The sequence below is a fragment of the Ictalurus furcatus genome, chromosome 2 (assembly GCF_023375685.1).
Source record: "Ictalurus furcatus strain D&B chromosome 2, Billie_1.0, whole genome shotgun sequence".
Classification (NCBI taxonomy): Eukaryota; Metazoa; Chordata; class Actinopteri; order Siluriformes; family Ictaluridae; genus Ictalurus; species Ictalurus furcatus.
In genome coordinates this window covers 16,408,313-16,433,944 of record NC_071256.1, presented here as the reverse complement: position 1 = coordinate 16,433,944, position 25,632 = coordinate 16,408,313, and the positions used below count along the sequence as shown (strand labels likewise).

General features: G+C 39.4%; 1 long non-coding RNA gene, 2 pseudogenes and 5 gene segments (V, D, J or C); 1 reads left to right on the top strand and 7 right to left on the bottom strand.

Annotated features, from left to right (window-relative positions):
* Nucleotides 1-723: 723 nt before the first annotated feature.
* On the bottom strand, nucleotides 724-1,313 carry LOC128617357 (immunoglobulin heavy variable 1-3-like). The segment is given in 2 exon segments: nucleotides 724-1,046; nucleotides 1,166-1,313. Coding segments are annotated over 2 exon segments (450 nt in total).
* A 194-nt stretch (nucleotides 1,314-1,507) lies between these two features.
* Nucleotides 1,508-3,435, bottom strand: LOC128623658 (Ig heavy chain V region 5A-like). The segment is given in 2 exon segments: nucleotides 1,508-2,092; nucleotides 2,197-3,435. Coding segments are annotated over 2 exon segments (348 nt in total).
* Nucleotides 3,436-4,183: 748 nt separating this feature from the next.
* On the bottom strand, nucleotides 4,184-6,320 carry LOC128623668 (immunoglobulin heavy variable 1-24-like; annotated as a pseudogene).
* Nucleotides 6,321-9,877: 3,557 nt separating this feature from the next.
* On the bottom strand, nucleotides 9,878-10,360 carry LOC128623650 (Ig heavy chain V region 5A-like). The segment is given in 2 exon segments: nucleotides 9,878-10,233; nucleotides 10,318-10,360. Coding segments are annotated over 2 exon segments (330 nt in total).
* A 3,231-nt stretch (nucleotides 10,361-13,591) lies between these two features.
* Nucleotides 13,592-14,423, bottom strand: LOC128623591 (Ig heavy chain V region PJ14-like; annotated as a pseudogene).
* Nucleotides 14,424-14,885: 462 nt separating this feature from the next.
* LOC128623642 (immunoglobulin heavy variable 1-46-like) lies at nucleotides 14,886-15,509 on the bottom strand. The segment is given in 2 exon segments: nucleotides 14,886-15,208; nucleotides 15,313-15,509. Coding segments are annotated over 2 exon segments (336 nt in total).
* Nucleotides 15,510-19,150: 3,641 nt separating this feature from the next.
* On the bottom strand, nucleotides 19,151-19,619 carry LOC128616980 (Ig heavy chain V region 914-like). The segment is given in 2 exon segments: nucleotides 19,151-19,467; nucleotides 19,568-19,619. Coding segments are annotated over 2 exon segments (369 nt in total).
* A 579-nt stretch (nucleotides 19,620-20,198) lies between these two features.
* LOC128623657 (uncharacterized) lies at nucleotides 20,199-24,402 on the top strand. Its single transcript, XR_008388621.1, has 5 exons — nucleotides 20,199-21,270; nucleotides 21,698-21,823; nucleotides 22,053-22,160; nucleotides 22,955-23,035; nucleotides 23,810-24,402. It is a non-coding gene; the product is annotated as an uncharacterized LOC128623657 (long non-coding RNA).
* The last annotated feature ends 1,230 nt before the right edge of the window (nucleotides 24,403-25,632 follow it).

The following is a 25,632-nucleotide window of genomic DNA, read 5'->3' as shown; positions in this document are numbered from 1 at the left end:
AACTAAGTTTGTTCTTTTTCCCACATTATAAATAAATATATCAGTCATTTAAACCATTTGATTTGCATAATAGTGTTTAGGTTTTCACAAGGGTGCAATAAAACAATGTCATACTACATTTCCTGCAAATGCAAACACATGTACACATTCACAAAATATAAGAGCTACTACTATATGCTTACTAATTTATCAAACAGTGTGGATTATGCAGCCTGGTTTATTAAGACATGGATATAACAGATCTGTAATGTCTTAGTTTTTAATCAATGTTGTAAATACATTTTATGACTGTAACGGAAATCCCGGGAGGACATCAGTCCTCTCTCAGTCCTTTTAATCTTTCAGTCATTTTAACCTCAACATATTGGGTAGATGTTGTGTAAGTAGAGAAAGAGTGCCTCTCAGAGGACTTAAAACATAATGGAAAGCATAATGTGCAGATATATAAGTATACAAAACCTAAATATAAATATGTACAGTGCTAGTCAAACATTTAGGAAAATTTCATTGTCTGTGAAAAAGCTAAATAATTTGCACTACTAGTGAAATGTTAGATCGGATGTTTCTATCTATTCATTATTTACTGTGCTTTAATCTTGACTATAATCAATTAATATTTCTTTATGTACATAGGATGTGATGGATTTCCATAAATTGTACTTTTAGGTTTTAACTCAAAATAAACTTCACACATATTTGAGGTTTGATTTTTGTTCAGTCCTCTCACTGAGATGTACAGCTGTGTGTCTTTGTACAATAATAAACAGCTGTGTCTTCTGACACCAGGCTGCTGATATCTAAGTAAAGCACATTGTTGCTCGTGTCTCTGGAGATGCTGAAGCGAGTTTTAAAGGAAGCTCCAGAGTTTATGCTTCCACCACCCCATATGATCCAGATCAACTCCAAGCCTTTTCCTGGAGGCTGTCTGATCCAGCCTGTGCCGTAGCTAGTGAGGGCATAGCCAGAAATCTGACAGGACAACTTCACTGAGGCTCCGGGAGGTTGAACCTCAGCAGGAGACGAGGTCAGACTGATGCCATGCACATCTGAGAAGAGGAGAGCGGTAAAACATACAGAAGAAATTAAACACACTTCACTTCAACTCAGACTGAAATATGGAGCATATAAAAAGGTGAGTAAGGTGTGGAGAGACATGTTTACTCACAGGGCACAGAGGATATCAGAAGAAGAAGAGGCCAGCTCATGATTCCTCTGCTGTACTCGACCAAACACAGAGACTGCTGTGTACTTGCAGTGTATTTATATCTGTCTGAGGTTGGGGAGATTTGCATGCAGTATGGCTTATGTATTTAACATTTATTATGGTGGTCTTTCTACAATACAGAATTTCTTCAAACATTTTCATTCATAAAACTGTGTAGACAAATTCTTAAATGAACAAATAAATTAATTAAATTTAATCAAAATATAGTTTCAGTGTTGCATATGAAGAAACAAATAAATTAGCAAAAAGATTTCTCATGAGTTATGTTTTTATCAAGAAATGAAATGTAATGCAGTTGAATGTTTTATCATTTAATGTCTTTGCGTATACTTACTGTTATTTTCATGTTTGTCTTATAATAAAAGAAAAGGCTGAGAATTTTACAGAGGAATTTTGACTGTTAATGGAGTAAGACAAAAGGAGAAATAAAACTGAGCACAAAAATACATGGATGTTGTTTATAATGTGTCTCTAGGGTTCAGTTTCCTGCTGAGGGAATATTTACAGCTCATGAGGATGTGCTTGTGTAAGTTTTTGTACAGCTCTGGAGTCTGTTGTGTCAGTGTGACTCTTGTGCACAGTAATAAACAGCCGTGTCTTCAGCTTTCAGACTCTTCACTTCTAGGTACAGCATGTTTTTATTGGTGTCTTTAGTGATGGAGAACTGGCCCTGCAGAGACTGAGCGAATGTTGTGCCAGTGCCACTGTCAATGTATCCGATCCACTCTAATCCTCGTCCTGGTTTCTGACGGATCCAGTTCATCCAGTTGCTCATTGAGAATCCAGAGACAGTACAGGACAGAGTGACTGACTCTCCAGGTCTCTTCACCACAGAAGCAGAGGAGGTCAGGGACTGTCCATGAGAATCTGGAAGAGAAGAGTATAACTAGGTAATGTTATGTTTTAATGCTTATCAGGACAGAATGGTTAATTTTCCTAGTAATCATCACATGAAAAAAAAATCAACTTACATGATATTAGCACAAATAAAATACAATATCCTAAAATCATTGTTCTCTTAGTTCTGCTTCACCCAGATTTAAAATGTATGGGAGTGTTATCTATCACAGAGCTCACTGGAAACTAGAACAGCCAAGAACATGCTGTTTATACCCAACTCTATTTGAATAGGGAGTGTCCATGACCACCATAGATGTATTAAATCTACAGCCACAGGCTGCTCAGTGTATAGATGAGTGGATGATTATAAGGTCAGTTTTGCTAAATGTTGCTGACTGAAGACACCAAAAATGTTACTGTATACACTACAAATTCATAGGAATGTTAGGCATAGATGGTTTAGTTTAAACAGACTTCCCATTCAATGTAAAATAACAGTAACTTGGACCTCAATTGAAAATAAACTGCTGTTGCACATTTCTGCTAAAAGACATGGACACTTGGAGCATTATATACAATACAACAGAAGCGGAGGAGCTCAGTGACAGATTCAGTAAGGAATAAAACACTTTGGGAAGAAAATAATCAACAATGAATTAAAACAGATTTCCTGTTAGCATCCAAAGTATTTGTCATCAATTACATTATTACAGTTATAAAAAGTCATTTCCTAACCAGCCTCACCAGTTAAATAGTTTCATAAACTATTTACAAATATTTTAAAAAATAATACATTAAGTAGTTTTTATACAATGTGAATTCAGTTATATGAACATCAAAAACTGCTTTCAAAAGTGTCAAAAAAAGTAGAAGTTTAACTAGAGATTCAGATTTAATTTCATTTAAAACAGCTAAAAAGATATATAATATATTCTTAATAACTATATACTGAGTAAAATTTTTTTATTAGTTTTTGTTAAATTATTATCTAAGTGTCTAGGCTGGAGTGTTTGCAATATGGGTGTTATGAAACTCCATGAGGAACTAGGGATTTCAATTCCCAGCAGCCACCTCACCTCTGCATCACGGTCACGTGACCAGCCGCACCTGACTCTCATTCCGATTAACGAGCACCTGTGTATTTAAATCACTGTTTGTACAGCACTCTGTGTCTAGCTTTGTTTCTTTCAGGTCGTCATGTTATGTGTGTCCGTGCCCTATGCTTAATGACGTTTGTGGTTGGTTTGAACTCCTATTAAACTCTGAATCTGCAAGTGCATGTCTCCGCATTCGTGACGGTGCGGATGAATGTAATTGAGCAGTTTATTAATCACAATAAGAGGGGATTATATTCATCATTTACATAAATGACAAGAGTAATGACTTGTTCAATAAAATGATGTGTGAAAAAATGTGTGTGGTTTTAGTACAGCTGTTTCCTCAGTTCCAGTCACTGTGGCTTGTCGGGCACAGTAATAAACTGCAGTGTCCTCTGTCCTCAGACTCTTGGCCTCTAAGTACTGTGTGCTTGCTGAGACGTCCTCTGTAAAAATTAGCTGTTTTTTCACAGACTCTGCATATGTTGCTTTATTATTGCCTGTATTCATCCAGCCAATCCATTCCAGAGCTTTCCCTGGTTTCTGTCGGATCCAGTGTATGTTTTTGCTTGTCATTGAATATCCACTTATTTTACATGAGATCTTCACAGTTTCTCCAGGTCTCTTTACCACAGCAGGAGACTGGTCCAGTCTGATCTCAGCACTGCAAAAACCTGCCAGATAAAACAATCAAAAATATAATTAATGCGTTAAATCATACACTCAGTGGTAAACATATAAAAGAACTATGTTGATGTACTTTTATCTTTGAAATACAGAGGGGTCTCAGCCCTGCTAGCTCATTTATACCAAGCGTCCCTGGGGACAAGTGTACTGCAGAGATAGGAAAATGAACAGGGATGTTTTTGTACAGGGCTGCAGTGAGTTTGTAGTGCTGTGTGTCTTGCACAGTAATACACAGCCTGAAAGTTTTGACCTCTTAAATAAACTGTGCTGATGGATGTGTCCTGGCTGAAACTGATCTTGCTCTTCATCGTGTCTTTGAGATTAGTGCTACCACCGCTACACAGATATCCGAGCCATTCCAGTGCTTTCCCAGCAGGTTGGCGTATCCAGTGAATACAATAGCTCGACTCTCAGATCTTACAGGAGATGGAGAACGACTCTCCAGGTTTCACGAGCACAGAGGCTGACTGAGTGAGCCCCACAACGCCAACACCACCTGTGAATAATAACAATAGAACATCATCAAATGTCTTCAAATCATTTTCACAAACAGGTATTAAATCTAAACTCATTCAGACAACATGGAGACTTACAGAATGCAGCTGTTAACAGCAGCAGCACTGAGGAGAGCATCTTTGTTTAGTATAAAACTGAAGTGAAATAAACTTCCCAGTTGCTCTCCTCCTTCCTCACCACACACACACACACACACACAGACCTCCTTAATTTAAGAGACATGAGTGGAGGATTTGCATAAAATGTGTCATCAACTGCTACATGAACTTGAAGACTCAGGTTTACAAATTTATTAGTTGACATCCTAACCTTCTGAAATCTCAGTGAATTCATTTTAAAATTAGCCTGAAATAAACAAACACTAACGTATCTCTGTGATCAACGGATTACACCGTAACATTTTTATTTTGCGAAAATCCTAAATACCTGAACAATCATCCAATATAAAACTTTCTCCCTGAAGTAGCAAGTACTGTGGTCAGAAGGTGTTAATTACATTTCTATAACAGAGGCTCTGAGAGTAGTTCCAGCTGCAAGTTTTACAGAGAGGCGCTCGCTCTAATATGTTTGAGCTTCTGTACAATTTACACAGGGACTAATATAACGGACTCTATTTTTTGGACTCTTTATATTAATGAACTCTTATATTTATGTGGATAATTGGATTAAAACAAACAAACAAAAAAAGACATGTAGCATTGTTGATATGGTGACGTTTTGTGTGAAGAGTAGGGATATGAATACGTTATTAGGAATGAACAGATAATGTGATCTGAACAGATACTAATACAAATAGGAGGATCGATTTTTAGGAATCTTGCAAGAAATCTGGTTGAGACTAGAGGTTTGTAATGGGACTTGGATGCCTATTAGTGTGTTGTTGAGGAACTGGCAGAGCCACAATTCACACACCATGCTGACAGTATGGACATTTCTACTTGTGGGCTTTTCCCCCCCCAGTGTTTCAGGAACATAGTAAGGGTTCATATAAATAAATAAAAAAGTTCTAGTTTAGGTCATTCCTACTTTAGGGAAAAATCCAGATACACATATGGATATTTGGAGCAGGAAACAGATACAGATGGTGTTATCCTGTCTATGAATTACAATTGAAGCAGATTTAGTTAGTTCAGTTACAATGTGTTTTTTTTGTTTTGTTTTTTTTACAGCTACTTCCTCAGTTCCAGTCACTGTGGCATCTCAGGTGCAGTAATAAACTGCAGTGTCCTCTGTCCTCAGATTCTTGGCCTCCAAGAACTGTGTGCATGTTGGGATGTCTTCGGAGAGGAGAAATTGGCCTTTCACAGAGTTCATATAACCAATCCATTGTAGAGCTTTCCCTGGTTTCTGTAGTATCCAGTGCATGAGATACTCAGTCATACCAAAGCCATTTATCTTACAAGAGATGTTCACATGTTCTCAGGTCTCTTTACCACAGCAGAAGACTGGTCCAGTCTGATCTCATCACTGCTCACACCTAGAAGATAAAACATAGCAATCAAAGATAATCAACATAGTGACGATATTCTTATGATGAAGACATAAATAAATTAGCAGGTACCTCGTGTTAACATTATAACAAAGATGCAGTACTGAGTGACCCTCAGCCCCATAATCAAGCTTTTTGAATCAGTTGTGTTGTTACGAAACGTAGACTCGAGGCGGGTGCAGGTGCAGGTCAAAGTCTTTATTAATTAGCAGACAAACAAAACACAGGGAGCGCGGTCTCTACTGACTATACTTAAACTCTGGACATCTAGCTACGACCACTAGCATGCTACACGTTAGCACATACCGTCATATTTCCTTGCCATGACAAATGTAAACCAAATAAGACTGCGCCAAGTGCGCAGTCACCGAGGGGTTTAAATAGTCAACATAATCAAACCAAAACATGGACACCTGGGGCAAATCAGAGACATGATCAGACTTAAATCAACGTCCAAGCAGGAAGCAAACGAAAACAAAAGAGTCACGTGACCAGTCAGAAGCCGTGCCGCAGTGCCATCTGCTGGCCGTGGCGTAACATGTGTGAAATGAGTTTTGGGTAAGTAAGAGGCTGATTTTTATAACAGTATGAATTTGCATAAAAACCCTTCAACTAATAGATTTAATAGTTTCATGAATCCTTCTTCAAAACAAGTGAGCTGCTGCCCTACAGATGATTTTAATTCCAGCAGTTTGTAGTAGTGATGCTGCACAAAACATGTACATTTAATTTAATCCCTGGTCAGATTCTGTGCTGCTGAACAGATTCAGAGTTTATAAATTCAGGAAATTAACCATAGATCTGTTCCTGCAGCTTCTGTCACAAATAGCAGCAGCTACTTTACAACAACTTCAATTCAAATTCATTTATAAATGGACATGTGAGACAGTAATATGTAAGTAGGCATACACATGCATGTCCCTATATTTAAACAATAATCAGATTATTCTGTCAATATACAGATGTTAATTAGTGCTAAATAATATTACAAAATAATAAAATTATATTATAATATAATATAATATAATATAATATAATAGGAAGGGCATGGTGGCTTAGTGGTTAGCACGTTCGCTCACACCTCCAAGGTTGGGGGTTTGATTCCCACCGTGGCCCTGTGTGTGCGGAGTTTGCATGTTCTCCCCGTGCAGCGGGGGTTTCCTCTGGGTACTCCGGTTTCCTCCCCCAGTCCAAACACATGCATGGTAGGCTGATTGGTGTGTCCGTAGTGTATGAATGGGTGTGTGAATGTGTATGTGTATGTGATTGTGCCCTGCGATGGATACCAGGGGGTCCCCCGCCTTGTGCCCGATGCTCCCTGGGATAGGCTCCAGGTTTTCCCGTGACCCTGAAAAGGATAAAGCGGTATAGACGATGGATGGATGGATGGAAGTAATAGGATGGGAAAAAAACATGAATTTGTCCTAGAGCTTATTTGCCTCGAGTCTCCCTGTGCTTGTATTTGTCTAAATGTTCACAAAACACTTGCTAACAATGTATTTACACTTTGTCCTTTCATTTCCAAATGATCGTAATCCATGATTAAATGCTGTAATGCGTTCATATCATAATTAATTCCATGGGATTATTATTAATCAGAAAAAGCTTGAAGAGTTTGTAGATGTGTTTGGAATGAAAAAGTAAAATCTGAGTGCTTGTGTAAGTTTTTGCACAGCTCTGGAGTCTGTTGTGTCAGTTTGAGTCTCTTACACAATAATACATAGTGGAGTCCTGTGCACTCAAACCAGTCAGCTGCAGATACACCATGTTTTTGGAGTTGTCTTTGGTAATTTCCAAACGTCCCTCAATGTGTTTGGCATATATCGTTTTACTGGCATCATTCCAGATAACCCCAATCCATTCCAGTGCTTTTCCAGCTTCTTGTCTGATCCAGTGCATGCCACAGCTACCAAAGTTAAACCCAGATCCTTTACAGGAAAGACTCAGAGTTTCTCCAGGTTTTTTCACCACTGCACCAGTGGGAATAGACTTTGACACTGAATATCTGCCACATAAAAGAAAAACATTAGTGTATTAAAAAATACTAATGTAAAATATATTTGAGATTCAGCATGAGAACTCACTGATGAGGCTGATTAGTAGCAGGAAGAAGGAGAGTGGGATCTTCATGGTGAGTGATGATGAGACTCGACTGCTCCACTCAGCTCAACTGTATATAAATACTGTATGGACACACAGCACTCTGGATTTGCATCATGACATCATAATGGAATAAATGTGTGAGTCATGATGATGTAACAGAGAGGAACAGCAAATAAACTTTCAACACATCATGTTCATCTACTGTGTTTACTGTGAAACACTAATCCAGCAGAGATTTCTGATCATCCTGCTGATGACAGAGTGGTAAAGGAGGCTTGTTCTTTATTATTACTTTTTATTTATTTTGCTTTGGAAAATGGTACATATCCTGAGTTAATCTAGATATGAAAAAACAGAAATAATCATAAATTAGGCATATAGTGAAAGCATCTGATTAAAAAAAAAAAGACAAAATCCAGATATGTATCAGATAATGAGTGATACTGAATGTGTCTCATGAGAATGCAATGATGATGGGAGGTGAAAGTCTTTGAAAAATGGGGAGGAGTTTCTTGGTGTTGAGGATATGTGGCTTTTTAATGGAACAACACTTAAAGTTACTGCTTTATCTCTGACTGTTAAAAAGCTATGATATTGAAGACTGCTTTAAAAAATGCTAAATAAAATTTAAACACAAACAATTACACAGGTTTTGAAATTGGATTATGTGGAGTCCAAAAGTAATCAGATTACATTACTTTTATTATGTTTATATTGTGATACTTGGATTATGTTACCGATTACATTTTTTATGAAGTGATTTGTAACTGTAACAGAATACATGTTTAAAGTAACCCTCCCAACCCTGCTTCCACCATACACCTCTGTGTAAGATGTTATCATAAAAATGATAACATATCAGAATAAGTGCATTATATAAATTTGTGATTTGCCTTCTGGCTGGAACTACTGTCACAGCTGTTATAGAAAATTAAGCAACACCTCTGACCAATCAGATTTGAGAATTCAGAAGTGCTGTGCTGAAATGCAAAGTAAAAAGCAATAAAATCAAATCATTAATTCTTTCACATTTATCCAGGTCCTTGTTCCTTGTTTCCAGGCTTCCACAATGACACAGTGAACTTTGTCATTTTTTTTCATTTAGTTAAGGGACAATGCAGCGACTTGTATGAAGGGCTCTCCACATAATCTAATACTAATAATAAACAGATTAGAAAACATGCTGTTATTTAACAATATAAAAGGTATCGTCACTGGTATAATTAAGATTTCTGTAAGGAGATGTTTATGTAATATTTATGGAAGGTGTATATATTTAGTGTCAGTAAATTTTCAGACACAGACATTTCTTCAGTAGAGAGGACTTTGCACTTTGTGGTTTCTCAGCAGCATGACAAACTGCTCTTTATTTTCTCATTAACTTCAAGAGAGAGACAAAAAAGAGACTGGAGAGGGAACAACTGTTTCTAACCTCTATGACATAAGTGATAAAGGGAACTTAATTTGTTTTACAGATGTGCCACAAAATTAAATGTAATCAGTAATGGATAGAATGTATCAGCCTAAGTGTTGTTAAAAAATAAACAAATAATTGTTAGTGTTGGCAAATTGTTGTGTTATAAGAGAAATAAACCATGAGATGTGCTGTTACTGGAAAACTTGATGGTAAATTCAGGTGGTAACAGTAAGTCCACTTCACATCGGGCTGCATCACATTACACCATCAACAGCACACCGCAAGTGTTTTATTCATTAATTATCGTGATTTTTAATTGTACTTTAATTTAACTGTAAAAATGGAGAAATGAATAAACATTCAAAATGATCACTTGTTAAAGAATATAATTTTCATTTTTATGCAGTTCTTTAATAAAAACTAGTGTTTGTGTATTTAAAATAACAGAAGCTGTTAAAATGTCATTCCACTGGAAAAAAGTAAAAGTGTGACTGAGATGGTTTATTAGTTGCATTGAGATGATGTCTCTAACACATGTCAAAGTATTTGTAAGGGGAATCCACTATTCTGTGTCAGTAATACACAGCTGTATCTTCAGTTTGCAGATTCTGTCCAATTGTTACTGTGTTTGTAGCAGTGTCTCTGGAGATGCTGAACTTATTTTTTAGTTTGTCACTGTAAGCTGTACTCCCACCGCTATAGATGTTTCCAATCCACTCCAGATCTTTTCCTGCAGGCAGTTGGATCCAAGCTGTATAATAGCTGGTAACTGAATATGAAACGTTGCAGTTGATGGAGAGACTCTGGGCTGGCTGGACTGTCATGGAAGCAGGCTGAGTCAGTTCTTCACCATGCACATCTGTGGAGGAAAACACATGGTGATATCTCACAATATGTATGCTGCACATTTATTGTAGTAAATGAAATTTGATAAAGCACTCACAAGAAGCAGCTGCCAGCAGGAGCAGTAGAGATGTGGAGAACATGGTGTGTTGTTTGTATTGGGGTCTTCTCTGATCTCCAAAGTTTAACAGAGACCATCACATCTCAGAGAGATATCCAGCCCTGAGGCTTGTATTTGCATATCTGGTGATGATGGGAGGAGAATGTATTTAAATCATAAAGAAGAGATTCATCTTTTGAATGTGGATTTTTATTGTAACATGTGCCTCATCAAATTCTATAATTTTTTATAAAATATTAAAGTGTCAGTGTAATAAGCACAAGGATCAAATATTAAATTTAGCATGATAATTATCTGTACTTGAGGATATTGGGATAATAGAAAAAAATTCTACCTCTCAAAATGCTCACATGATCATACAAATTCTAATTTGTTGAGGTGATTATTGTTCGGTAAAGATACTACAGTATAACAAGTTCTTGTAAGTTATATATTGCGCAGTTGTCACAAATCAAGGTTGGGTTCGGAAGCAATCGCAGATTACAACGTTTATTTAAACAAACAACAAAACAGACACTAAGACAACTAGGCAAAATACTGTGGCATGAAACAAAACACAGGAATATGGAACACAAAAGTCTAAAACAACGAAAGACAGAAACAGTGCAGACAATGGCCACACACACGAGAATCAGGTGCAGGTGGTCATGTGACATGTATTGCAGTGCAGCGGCTGATAGGAACTGGAGTCCAGAGTTTCCCGATATATGACAGAACCCCTCCCCAAAGGGCGCTTCTCCCAGAGCACCCAAAAATACATGCTCTCCATCTGGTGGTCAGGCCCCCTGGGCAAAATGTCCTGAGCAAAACTAGGAGGCTGAGCGGCGTCCACAGTGGAGCAGGGAGGTAGAGGGACATCCTCGGCGCGGCAGGAAAGCGGGACAACCTCCTCCGCAGGACAGGAGAGGGGAGCAAAGTTCTCCACGAGGCAAGCTCCAAGATTTCCTCGAGGCCATAGAGGGGAGCAAAGTTCTCCGCGAGGCCAGGGACAGTAGCGAGGTTCTCCGCGGAGCACGAGGGGGGAATGATGTCCTTCGTGGGGCAGGAAGGGGGAGTGACATACGGCGCGCAGCAAAGAAGAGGAATGACATCTTCAGCGGAACATGGAGGCAGAGCGACGTCCTCCATGAAGCAGGATGGCAGAGAGACGACCTCAGCAGAGCAGGATGGCAGAGCGACGTCCACAGCCGAGCAGGAAGGCAGAGCGACATCCACAGCCGAGCAGGAAAGTGGAGCAGCGTCCTCAGCGGTGCAGGCAAACAGAGCGACGACCTCAGCGGTGCAGGAAGGCAGAGCGACGACCTCAGCAGTGCAGGAAGGCACAGCGGTGTTGAGTGCGGGGTTGTTGAACAGAGGGGAGTACTTGGGTATGTCAGGACACGGAGCAATGTCTTCAGCCAACCCGGGTGACTGAGTGCCGTCCTCAGCTGAACCAAAAAGCTGAGCAGCGTCCTCAGACGAGCAGGGAGGCTGACTTTCGCTCTCCGCTGACTCCATTTGCTGAAGTAGATCCATAATAGGGGAGGGAGGGAGGGCGGGAGATGGTATTAGCCCTGACCACAGACTCCCCCTTGTACTCAAACTCCTCCTCCTGTTGGCGTGGCGTAGTCCTTCGTGAACATAGGCAGTAAATTGAAGCCCAGGTAATTCCTGGTGACCTGATGCTTTCGTAGAACAGCTTGGTAATCCTCCAACTGTTGGCGTAACATAGCAAAGTACTCCACTAATATCGGTGGCATCCTGATGCCCCAGTTCTCCATCCTGGCAATCTGCTGCTTCCGATTGAAGGTCTTTCTTTCTGTCACGAATCAAGGTTGAGTTCAGAAGCAATCACAGATTTCAATATTTATTTAAACAATCAAACAACAAAACTAAGACAACTAGGCAAAATACTGTGACATGAAACAAAACACAGGAACATGGAACAAGAAAGTCTAAGACAACAAAAGACAGAAACAGTGCAGACAATGGCTATATATACACAAGTGTGCTCATTACCAAACGTGAATCAGGTGCAGGTGGTCATGTGACATGTAGTGCAGTGCAGTGGCTGATGGGGACTGGAGTCCAGAGTTTCCTGATATATGACAGCAGTGATATAATGCGCAGCAATGTTAGAGCTGTAGCATTATTATGTTAGAAATATTTAGTTAGATTGAGGGCACACGATGGCTTAGTGGTTAGCATGTCTGCCTCACAAGTGGGTCGGGGGTTCGGGGGTTCGAGTCCCCCGGGGCCATGTGTGTGCGGAATTTGCATGTTCTCCCCATGCTGTGGGGGTTTCCTCCCCCAGTCCAAAGACATGCATGGTAGATTGGCTGATTGGCGTGTCCAAAGTGTCCGTAGTGTATGAATGGGTGTGTGAGTGTGTATGTGATTGTGCCCTGCGATGCACTGGCACCCTGTCCAGGATGTACACCACCTTCTGCCTGATGCTTCCTGGGATAGGCTCCAGGTTCCCCGTGACCCTGAAAAGGAGTAAGCGGTAGAAGATGGATGGGTGGATGGATGGATTGATGGATCGTTAGACTTGGATAGATAAGTGTTGCACTTGTGGACTAATAGGCCTTTGTATGAGGTGTTTTTGTACAGGGATGTTGTTGATCTGTCTCACTGTGGTTCACGAGCGCAGTAATACACAGCTGTGTCTTCAGTGTGCATGTTCTGCCCTGTTAATGCTACTGTGCTGCTGGACGTGTCTCTGGAAACCTGAAACCTGCTTTTCAGTTTCTCACTGTAGTAAGTGTTACCGCTACCACATATCTCTCCGATCCACTCCAGAGCTTTTCCTGCAGGTTGTCGTATCCAGTCTGTACAGTAGCTGCTATCAGTTAATGAATATCCAGACACTTTACAGGTCAGAGTCATTGACTGACCAGGGGTTAATACTGTGGATCCGGGCTGGATCAGCTCAACACAGTGAACACCTGTTAAAGAAAAGTTATTTTAATGTTGGAAAAGGAAAATGTGCCCAAAAGCCGTATTATATGTCAAATGTAAAAACACTTACTTGTTTTAGTTTTTAAACAATGTTGTACAACCTTTAATCTCTCAGTCACTTTAAACGCAACATGTTGGGTAGACGTTGTGTAAAGAGCGCCTCTCAGAGGAGTTAAAGTGTTATGAAAAACATAATGTTCATTTCTAAAGAGGGTGCAGATATGTAAATATACTAAATATAAATATATACAGTGCAAGTCAAACTTTTAGGTCAATTTTATTGTCTATGAAAAAGCAAAAAATAGTGAAATGTTAAAGCAGATTTTCTATTCATTCATTATTTATTATGTGTTTATCTTGCCTTTAATCATTTAAGATTTCTTTATGTATATAGGATGTGACGGATTAACGTGAATTGTACCATTTAAGTTTTAACTCAAAATAAATGGTAAATAAATTTTTGTTTAACCTAGTTTATGCCCATTTGCCGATTGCCTGACTTTTTGCCTGTTTTGACCATGCTTTTGATTCACGTTTTGGATTTGTCTGCCTGCCTCTCTTTAATTAAGCTCTTCTCTGCAATTGCGTCCAACCTAACCTCTATTACGTGACAACATCTAAGTAAAGCACATAGTTGCTTGTGTCTCTGGAGACACTGAAGCAAGTTTCATAGGAAGGTCCAGTCTATGCTTCCACCACCCCATATGATCCCGATCCACTCCAAGCCTTTTCCTGGAGGCTGTCTGATCCAGCCTGTGCCGTAGCTAGTGAGGGAATAGCCAGAAATCTGACAGGACAACTTCACTGAGGCTCCAGGAGGTTGAACCTCAGCAGGAGACGAGGTCAGACTGATGCCATGCACATCTGAGAAGAGGAGAGCGGTAAAACACACAGAAGCTATTAAACACACTTCACTTTAACTCAGACTGAAATATGGAGCATATAAAAAGGTGAGTAAAGTGTGGAGAGACGTGTTTACTCACAGGGCACAGAGGATATCAGAAGAAGAAGAGGCCAGCTCATGATTCCTCTGCTGTACTCGACCAAACACAGAGACTGCTGTGTACTTGCAGTGTATTTATTTCTGTCTGAGGTTGGGGAGATTTGCATGCAGTATGGGTTATGTATTTAACAATTATTATGTTGGTCTTTCTACAATACAGAATTCCTTCAAATATTTTCATAAAACTGTGTAGACAAATTATTACAGGAACAAATACAATACATTTAATCAAAATATAGTTTCAGTGTTGCATATGAAGAAACAAATAAATTAGCAAAAATATTTCTTATGAGTTATGTTTTTATCAAGAAATGAAATGTAATGCAATTGAATGTTTTATCATTTAATGTATTTGCGTATAATTAATGTTGCATTCATGTTTGTCTTCAGCTTTAAGCACCAGCCAGAGATAATAAAAAGAAAAGGCTGAGAATTTTACAAAGGAATTTTGACTGTTAATGGAGTAAGACAAAAGGAGAAATAAATCTGAGCACTAAAATGAATGGATGTTGTTTATAATAAATGTCTCTGGTGTTCAATTTCCTGCTGAGGGAATATTTACAGCTCATGAGGACATGCTTGTGTAAGTTTTTGTACAGCTCTGGAGTCTGTTGTGTCAGTGTGAGTGTCATGCACAGTAATAAACAGCCGTGTCTTCAGCTTTCAGACTCTTCACTTCTAGGTATAACATGTTTTTATTGGTGTCTTTAGTGATGGAGAACTGGCCCTGCAGAGACTGAGCGAATGCTGTGCTAGTGCCAGTGTCAATGTATCCAATCCATTCTAGTCCTCGTCCTGGTTTCTGACGGATCCAGTGCACGTAGTAGCTGCCCATTGAGAATCCGGAGACAGTGCAGGACAGAGTGACTGACTCTCCAGGTCTCTTCACCACAGAAGCAGAGGAGGTCAGGGACTGTCCATAAGAATCTGGAAGAGAAGAGTATAACTAGGTAATGTTATGTTATAATGCTAATCAATTCAGAATGGTTAATTTTCCTAGTAATCATCACATGAAAAAGTCTGAAACTTACATGAAATGAGAAGAAATAAAATACAATGTCCTAACATTATCCTTCTCTGAGTTCTGCTTCACCCAGATTTAAAGTTTATGGGAGTGTTATCTATCACAGAGCTCACTGGAAACTAGAACAGCCAAGAACATGCTGTTTATACCCGACTCTATTTGAATAGGGAGTGTCCATGACCACTATGGATGTATTAAATCCACAACCACAGGTTGCACAGTGTATAGATGAGTGGATGATTATAAGGTTCTGTGTAGAACCCTACAACAGAAAGTTTCACTATGAGAAAGGTTTCCGAGTAGAAGCATTTTTACAAGCTGAGAAACCTTAATTATCCAATGACCCCTTAAACCATTTGAATAAAAATGTATCTGAATGAAATCGTATAAAATTAAACAATTGATCTTGCTCACTCAGATCTTTATTAACTTTCCATGAAATCAGGTTCTCTATAACAAAATGATTTAATTATTGATCAGCACAAGACAGGTTCCTAAAATGCTACATGTAATTCTGTTTAATCTGAGAATCATGATGCTGGATGCAGTCATAGCAGAATGTGAAGAGAGAGATTGTCTAAATTTGCAGATAGCAACAGACTGAGATGGTTGAGTTTGCACAGACTGCCCTCTAGAGGCACAAAAGTCCTGTTTCCAAAATATCCAGAACTAGAATGAGGAATATTAAAGAAAAAGAGTCAAATGTTCTTGCTGTCAATAAAACCTTCTCATATGGAGCAGCAATACAAATTAAGAAAATATGAATTCCACATTGGAGTATTTGTATCACCACGGTTTAAAAGAGAGAAAGCACTCAGATACAGTATCAGAGGGAAATGAAGTCATTTATAACCCTGTCTTTATGATATAGTTTGTTCTTCACTCTCTGTGAAGTGTGCTTCTCTAATGTAATTTAAAGCCAAAATAAATAAAAGCTTCCGAATGTAGTGGGGTGTGCCGTGATTAAAACGTCACCCTTATTAACTACGTGGCCAATGAGCTCTCTTCTTTCCATAGTATATAAGCTGTTGTTTAGGCTTCCCAGGATGCGTCGTGGTCGACAGCCCGCCCCTTCCTTTCGTTGCTATGGACTACAGATGTATGTGTTGTTAGGGTTGTCGCTTAGATGTTTGATGCTAGCGTTGTCCACTCAACATGTGATTTATTTGTTTAGTGTGACGTTGAGCTACCGAGACTATGCATGTGTGGTGTGCTGCTCACTCTCAGTGCGGTCTGCTGCTCACTCTCAGTGCGGTGTGCTTCCATCTGGGCTTCTTTTTTGCGGTGTGCTTCCGGTCAAGGATCCCATCTGTGTAGCATGGTAGTTTAACGTAGCTCCGGTCGGAGTGCCAGCTGTTGCTGTCACAACTATTAAAGAAGCTATCATATGACTTCCGTATGTGCCGTTGTGAGTATTGTCATCGGATCATGGTAGGTAAATCGTTTAGTTCTATTATTTGAGCTAAATGAACTTGTATGCTTTCCAAATTGAGGTTGTAACACCTATTTGTTGTTCTTGGGGTTCTTGATTTTGCGTGCGTTAAGGCGGGCTGAGTGAGATGTGGTCATTTCGGTATAGCTTCTCCCCTCACTCGCGGAGCCACGCTGCTGCTTGTTTGGTCTTTGACTTAGTTTTATTTTGGTTACTGTCACCAAGTTAAGTTTTCTTTAATTCAACTGTTGTAACAGTCTCTATCAACTATGCTGATACCGCTATGTGGTAGTAGTGGTTTTGGTCAGTCTTTGTAAACTTGCTCCCTGTAATCAGTTGAGCTCAGGGTTATCTCTGTGTTTTGTGACAGTAATCCCCTAAGTGGATCGTATCTGTGCCTTTTGTTTGGGTTGTTTCCCGATTTTCTTGAGGTGGTGTAGTTGTTGCAAATGAGCCACTTGCTACACTAAAAAATAATTGCAAGATATTAAATACACTTGCACCACAGTGCCGCTGAACTCTCGTTTCTGATTAGTCAGAAGGTGTTGATTCATCTTCTATAACAGCAGGTCTGACAGTTATAGAAAAGCAAATCACAGGTTTATATTAATTAGCTTATTGTAATACTTTCATTCCAACTTACACACAACTTGTATGGTGGATGTTCTACATAAACAGACTTTTCAAAAAGTGTGTAACTGCTGATATGGTGAAACTTGCTAAAATTCAGAAACACCCATCAGTCTCCTTATTTTACAGAACTGAGGTCTCAGGAAATGTTGCTTATTCCAGATGTTCTTCTAAGCATAGAGGAAAGTTAGAGTTCAGTTTAGTCTCAATGTTCCTTAGATCTAATACACTGATGAAAATGAGGTCAGTGTGTGACTACAGCATGCATATGTTTTTCTATTGACACCCAAGTAGGTAGGTGTGTGTGTGTGTGTAACGGATGCAGTAATACACAGCTGTGTCTTCTGTCTGCACATTATGTCCTTTCAGTCATTGTGCTGCTGGAGCTGAAATACTGAACTTTAGAGAATCTTTATGATTATCGCCACCACTCCAAATGTGGTCTATCCACTCCAGAGTTTTTCCTGCAGGTTGTCGAATCCAAGCTGTGGCGTAGCTGTTATCAGTAACAGAGTAGCCGGATACTTTACAGCTGAGGGTTAAAGAATCTCCTGCCTTTAACATCACTGAGGTGACCTGAGTGAGTCCCACTGCACATCCCACATCTGAAAGAGATGTCACAGTTTCAGTCACAAATGTATGTACAGTAGGTTATAACTGTAATAACTTACTACAGTAGAAGCTGAGTTCATTATTGAAGTGAAAGTTGCTGGATGAAGCTGCCAGCAGCAGCAAAAATGAAAGGAACATCGTTGAACTAAAAGCAGTGCTAAATTCTGTCTCCTACATGTTTTAATAATCACAATGGACATGTTCTTTGGTGCTTACCATGGTTTGTATTAACTAAAGCTAGAACAATTAATTTAAATTTAGTACTAGAAATGACCATTATATGCTGCATAGACATCCGTCAATACCAAACATTTATAACTAGGAGAGCACATCACATTTGAATGAAATAGTCTTTTATACATTTACAGTAAGAGCTTTATTCTGGTCAGGGTTGCATTGGATCTGGAGGCTATTGGGTGTGAGGCAGGACGACATCCTGGATGGGACACCATTCTATCATGCACACACCACACACATTCACACACTCATTCATGTCATCCATTTCCCAGCTTGTTTTTAGACTGTGGGAGGAAACTGGAGATCCCAGAGGAAACCCACATGAACATAGGAAGAAGATGAAACTCCACACAGACAGTAAGCCAACCTTAGGATCAAACCGAGGGCCCTGAAGCTGTGAGGTGGCAACATTACCCTCTGTACCACCATGCTGCCCTAAAGCATATTAATAAGAACCAGTCCTTTGTCATTATCTGCCTATACACATTGCATCTAGATAATTTTTATTTTATAGGCCCAGAAGTGAGTTATTGCATTGAGCTTTGTTTCCTATCTCTATGAACAACTGCTGCCATAGTTCTCACTGTCACGTTGTGAAATATTTCTGTGTTTAAAACAGCATGTAGGAACTTTTATATTGGCTAGAGCTCATTACACAGACTCTTGGAAACACAGCAGAAAGTCAAAGAATTCAATATTAGGCTTTTTCAAAGTAATGTGTATTACACTGTTGTATTTCTGTTTACTGTATTGCATATACTTAGAGCTGACTTAAGTAATCTTACACTAGCATAAAATTCCAGACAACACTCACAACAAGCCACATGCAGTAAAAGTCAAAACATTTAGGTTCTTTGACCTCCATGAATACACTGCTTATGAAAATGTGAGCTTGTCATGTGACTATAGCAAGCATGTGTTTCTGTACTGATGTCTAAGGAGAAGTATCACTGTGTCGGGCACAGTAATAGACTGCAGTGTCTTCTGTCCTCACACTGGTCATGTGCAGATACACCTGCATCTTACTGTCGTCTCTGGAGATGGTGAAGCAGCCATTAACTGCACTGGAGTAATACTTGCTACTGCTGTGGGCAGTTGCAACAAATTCCATCCCTTTTCCAGGTGCCTGTCTAATCCAAGCCATGTAATAGCTACCAAAGTTAAATCCAGAGGCTGTACAGGTCAGTTTATGAGACTGATCAGGTTTGATGATCACTGACTCAGACTCAATCAGTGTCTGACTGCAGGAATCTGAAATACAAGATTACATAAAGCCAGGTGTTAAAGTTAATAATAAGTATGAAAAAATCATTAAAATATTTAGCTGTATGTAATAAATAATATTACTAACATTGAATAATTGTTGCTAGAGAAAGGTAACTCAGAAGTCTGCCTCGTCCCATCTCAAATGATTACTGTTGCTGTAAATAAACACAAACTGCTGGTATGATGTTGAGCTGAACGTTTATCAACATAAATGGTTCAAACACAGGATATCATTTGCATGGCACGCCCACTAGAGACATAAAGATTCACAGAGGACTAGCCATGAAGAGAAAAACTTACTCTGAGACTCCAGCCATGTTTCATGCTGTCAAGTCCATAACTGTTCTTTACTCATTAGATATCATGTCCTTTTAGTTCATCACTGTGTATCACTGTAACACCCAGAAGAACATGAAGTTTTCTGATCACTGAACAACACAAACATGTCCAGTCCTTTCAGAAACTATCATTTTTCAGCTGTGTATCTAATCCAGGTTATCCAATACAAACTTAATATAGTTCCAGAAATAATGAAGGTCACAAATCATCACTGACTCATTCAGTCAAGAGCTCATGCCAACAAATTGTCCGTTGTTAAGTTTGTGAAAGATGGTATAATTTTTAACATTCACATTTGACACCCTTTGCAGAGTATTGTAATGAACAATAAAATAATACTATGATAATGTTAACAAGGATATGTTATCTTTCAGAGATGATGGTGAATCATTGCAGTCTGAGGAGAGAGAATCTGAATTGTATTAATGAGTAGTTAGAGATGGCTAAATTTACCCAGACTGCTCTCTCAAGGCACAAAAAGAACATTAACTTGGTCCTGTATTGAAAATAAAGTGCTGTTGCTCATTTCTGATAAAAGACATGAACAATTGGACCGTTAGCTAAAATACAACAGAAGCAGAGGTGCTAAGTGACATATTCAGTGAGGAATAAAACACTTGGGGGCATGTTGTTATAGGAAAATAATCAAAATATTACAGAAGCTGTGTTGAGTGCAGCTCTGCAGCTGCTATTCAGTCTTAGATTTTTTTTAGCTAATCTCTATAAAAGGTTATATTTTTCTTGTTGTCTTTTATATATTTACATAAGCTGTCTGAATTAATATGTTGGATGTGTTATTGCTGATGTTATTTAGAGGATCCCTGTGCTCCTTTTTCTTATAGAATACTTGTGTCTTTTCTCATTATTTTAATTATAGCCATATTCCTGAGCAAGCAGCGAACAAGGGTTGGATGATGGTGACAGTTTTTAGTGAACAGAAGAAAATGTGCTACTTTTAGAAGACTTGTTTACACTTCAGGTTTTTGGTAAGGGTTGTATCAGCGTGTCGGCGCTCCATATACTGTGGCGAGTGCAGTAATACCCTGCATACACTTCTGTCCTCCCGCTGTTCATGTGCAGATACACCAACATCCTGCTGCTGTCTCTGGAGATGGTGAAGCAGGAAATACAGTTTAACCTGAGAGTCATGATGCTGGATGCAGAGTTTGAGCAGACTGCCCTCTAGAGGCACACATGTCCTGTTTTCAAAATACTCAGACCTACAATACAATAAGTTACTTGAAAGCAACATTTAGAGAGATTTATTTCACACACACACACACACACACACAGAGACAGATTTTCTTCTTTATAAACTCTAATGTTTGGTTTTGTTTTTTCTATTTCTAGTCAGTGAACATTAGGTGATACTTCCTCAACATGATGAGGGGTCCAGAGCGTCGGTTCTGCTGGTTTACAACCTCCAAGACCCGCTACTCAAATCAGGAGGTAATCAGTCTTTATTACTCTTATGAAGAGAATTGACATTAATGATTTTTAGATGAACACTTTTGTGAAATAGATCTTGAGTTTCAGATACTTGTTATTTGCAGGGATTCCTTTATCATATCAACACCAAGGAATGTTTCACTGGCATACAAGGGATTATTCGTTGCAGCATCACAAAATTTTGTTAATTGCAGTGACCAATTGTGTTCACTTTAAATTGTTCTTTTAAGTGTGTATCTGGGAGGGTTACAGAATTAATTTCCTGTAACCACATGGAGACTGTCACCGTGCCACTTGAGGACTCTGTGGTACATTTATTACCCTGTCATGATGTGTATGTGTAGACAGTAACTTATGGAATTTTGTCTGTTGTACATTTGTCTTCAGTGTCAATATTTGCTTTGTTTTTGTCTTTTTTAATTAACAGCAACCTTGAAAAAGGTGACCTGCACTTACCTGTATGTGGTAATATCAGGTGGACACCTCCACTTGGATGAAGGAACGTGATTATAACTCTCCCTACAGTGATTCAGAGAGTGAACCAGACTCTTAGGTAATTCGATGTTTCAGCTGCTGTTCCCCTCATTGTGAGGCTGTAAAATTTACTGGGGCAGATTTAATGATTCATTGCTAATTTGGTTTGCCGGAGAGTGAGGAGAGACTTGCATTTTTGGAGTTGGAGGTCTCCTTTATTAGGTACAATCCTCTTCACTGTTTTTATTGGTGTAATGTTTTAATGTATGTTTAACATACACTACGCATTTATATCCCTTGTTTCTTAGCTACCATTTATCAGTGAGAGGGGTTGCTGATATCGTCCTGAAGCTGTGCGCACTCTGTCAGGCGTTTTCTGTGAGGAAAACCTTTGTTTAGCTGCTGTCATTGTGCAGGTAAATTACACTCTGCTTTAACTTATATTGTGTGCAGTCTTATATTCAGACTCTGCTTGCTAGCATCCAAAACCAGAAATTCTTGCTTGTGGTGGGAAAGAAGTTTGTGATGCATCTGGCAGCAACTAACAACCAGGTGACTTCAGAATGATGATGGACTGTTTCATTTTTGTGCAACATATTTTCAGTTACTGTTTTAGTGGTTAAATATAAAAACAGTAACAGGTAATTAGGCAGTGAAGAAAACTGTGTTAGCATACATTTTAACACACAAGTGCAATGTAGGTACAATAACTATTGAAATAACTAGCATTCATAGTTAATTTTCTTTTTGTAATAATCACAGCCTGCTAAGAATTAAGGACAAATATTAAAATAATATGTATGTGATGAAAATGGTTCTGGGAAATGCAGTACTTGGAAATTTGGCCCATGTAGTACATCATCTGTGTAACTTTAGTGGAGTACTGGACATGCTTAGGTTTACATACTGCTTCTTGTTAGGGTTTAAAATGAGTAGACATGCTGAACATTATAGCCAAAGTGAGTTATAAAGATTTTTTTTTTGTTTGCTTTAACAGGATGTGGTTGTTGTGTAGCTGCCTTATGAGTCTCTGATTCAATTCCTGAGAAGTCTTTCAAATCAGAAGTTGATTGTAACAGAGCTCTTTGGGGCTCTCTTCAGGATAGCTTGCAAATGCCTGTGTAAAATGACAGATTTTTAAATCTGAAAGATTTTGATTATATAGAAAACAGGACTCTAATATATCAAGCATTTTTTCTCCTCTGTGCAGCTCCACTGATACAACTTCCGGGACGTGGTTTATGAGCTACTTCAGTTTGGATACTTCACAAATGACTCAGCTCCTGAGGCAGTAAGTGACTTCTCAGGAGATTTAAAAGTGATGCTTTAATGTAGTTTCATAACATGGACTATTTTATCTTATTTTGTTTTCCCATATTTTTACCCTGATATTCCTAAAGTGTGAGGGAGGATTTTTGGGGAGCCTGTTTGGGTTCATCAGTATGTGGGATGTGGACGTGTGGGAGCCTACAGCAGAGCTGTACTTCACAGTGCTTGTTGGAAGTGTCAAATATCTAATGATGCCACGATACACAAACTCCAAGGTCCCTGATTTGATCCTGAGCTCAGGATACTGTTTATGTGGAGCTGCATTTTCTCTCTGTGTCTGTACAGGATTCCTCCGGGTTCTCTGGTTTTCTCCCACCACCCATAGACCTACTGGTTGGTGGATTGGCTATGCTATATTCACACGTGCTTCCGTGTGTGCGTGCGCGCGTGTGCTTCCGTGTGTGCGTGCGCGCGTGTGCTTCCGTGTGTGCGTGCGCGCGTGTGCTTCCGTGTGTGCGTGCGCGCGTGTGCTTCCGTGTGTGCGTGCGCGCGTGTGCTTCCGTGCGCGCGTGTGCTTCCGTGCGCGCGTGTGCTTCCGTGCGCGCGTGTGCTTGCGCGTGTGCTTCCGTGCGCGCGTGTGCTTCCGTGCGCGCGTGTGCTTCCGTGCGTGCGTGCGTGTGCGCTTCCGTGTGTGCGCGACTATTTAGTTCCTCCCCTGTCTTTATGTTTGGACTTGATTATGCTATTTTCTAACAAACTAACTTTGTTCTTTTTCCCCACAATATGAACATATTAGTCCTTTAAACGACTCTGACACTAACAGGCAGCAAGCACATCACAAAGCTCCAGAGTTTGTTTCCACCACCCCATATGATCCCAATCAACTCCAAGCCTTTTCCTGGAGGCTGTCTGATCCAGCCCATGCCGTAGCTAGTAAGGGCATAGCCAGAAATCTGACAGGACAACTTCACTGAGTCTCCGGGAGGTTTAACCTCAGCAGGAGACGAGGTCAGACTGATGCCATGTACATCTGAGAAGAGGAGAGCGGTAAAACACACTTCACTTCAACTCACTTCAGACTGAAATATGATGCATATAAAAAGGTGAGTAAGGTGTGGAGAGATGTGTTTACTCACAGGGCACAGAGGATATCAGAAGAAGAAGAGGCCAGCTCATGATTCCTCTGCTGTACTTGACCAAACACAGGGACTGCTGTGTACTTGCAGTGTATTTATATCTGTCTGAGGTTGAGGAGATTTGCATGCAGTATGGGTTATGTATTTAACATTAATTACGGCAGTCTTTATACAGTACAGCATTTCTTCAAACATTTTCATTCGCAAAACTGTGTAGACAAATTCTTAAAGGAATAAATGAACAAATAAATTAATTACATTTAATCAAAATATAGTTTCAGTGTTGCATATGAAGAAACAAATAAATTAGCAAAAATATTTTTTATAAGTTATGTTTTTATCAAGAAATTAAATTGAATGTTATATCATTTAGTGTCTTTGCATTTACTTAATGTTGCTTTCGTGTTTGTCTCCAGCTTTAAGCACTTGCCAGAGATAATAAAAAGAAAAGGCTGAGAATTTTACAGAGGAATTTTGACTGTTAATGGAGTAAGACAAAAGGAGAAATAAATCTGAGCACTAAAATGAATGGATGTTGTTTATAATAAATGTATCTTGGGTTCAGTTTCCTGCTGAGGGAATATTTACAGCTCATGAGGACGTGCTTGTGTAAGTTTTTGTACAGCTCTGGAGTCTGTTGTGTCAGTGTGAGTGTCGTGCACAGTAATAAACAGCCGTGTCTTCAGCTTTCAGACTCTTCACTTCTAGGTACAGCATGTTTTTATTGGTGTCTTTAGTGATGGAGAACTGGCCCTGCAGAGACTGCGTGAATGTTGTGCCAGTGCCATAGGCAATGGATCCGATCCACTCCAGTCCTCTTCCTGGTTTCTGACGGATCCAGCTCATGTGTTAGCTCGTTGAGAATCCGGAGACAGTATAGGACAGAGTGACTGACTCTCCAGGTCTCTTCACCACAGAAGCAGAGGAGGTCAGGGACTGTCCATAAGAATCTGGAAGAGAAGAGTACAACCAGGTAATGTTATGTTATAATGCTTATCAGGGATCAGAATGGTTAATTTTCCTAGTAATCATCACATGAAAAAGTCTGAAACTTACATGAAATGAAAACAAATAAAATACAATATCCTCAAATCATCCTTCTCTGAGTTCTGCTTCACCCAGATTTAAAGTTTATGGGAGTGTTATCTATCACAGAGCTCACTGGAAACTAGAACAGCCAAGAACATGCTGTTTATAGCCGACTCTGTTTGAATAGGGAGTGTCCATGACCACTATGGATGTATTAAATCCACAATCACAGGCTGTTCAGTGTATAGATGAGTGGATGATTATAAGGTTCTGTGTAGAACCCTGTCCCTAGTGTTGAATTAACACCCAGAGTGTTCTTTTGTGTCCAGTGGACTTATATAAACACTGTAAGGTATTTTGCTGTGTACAACAGAATGTTTCACTATCAGAAAGTGTTCTTAGAAGAACCATTACCCATCTAATGAACACTTTAGGAAAACAACAAGAACCCGTT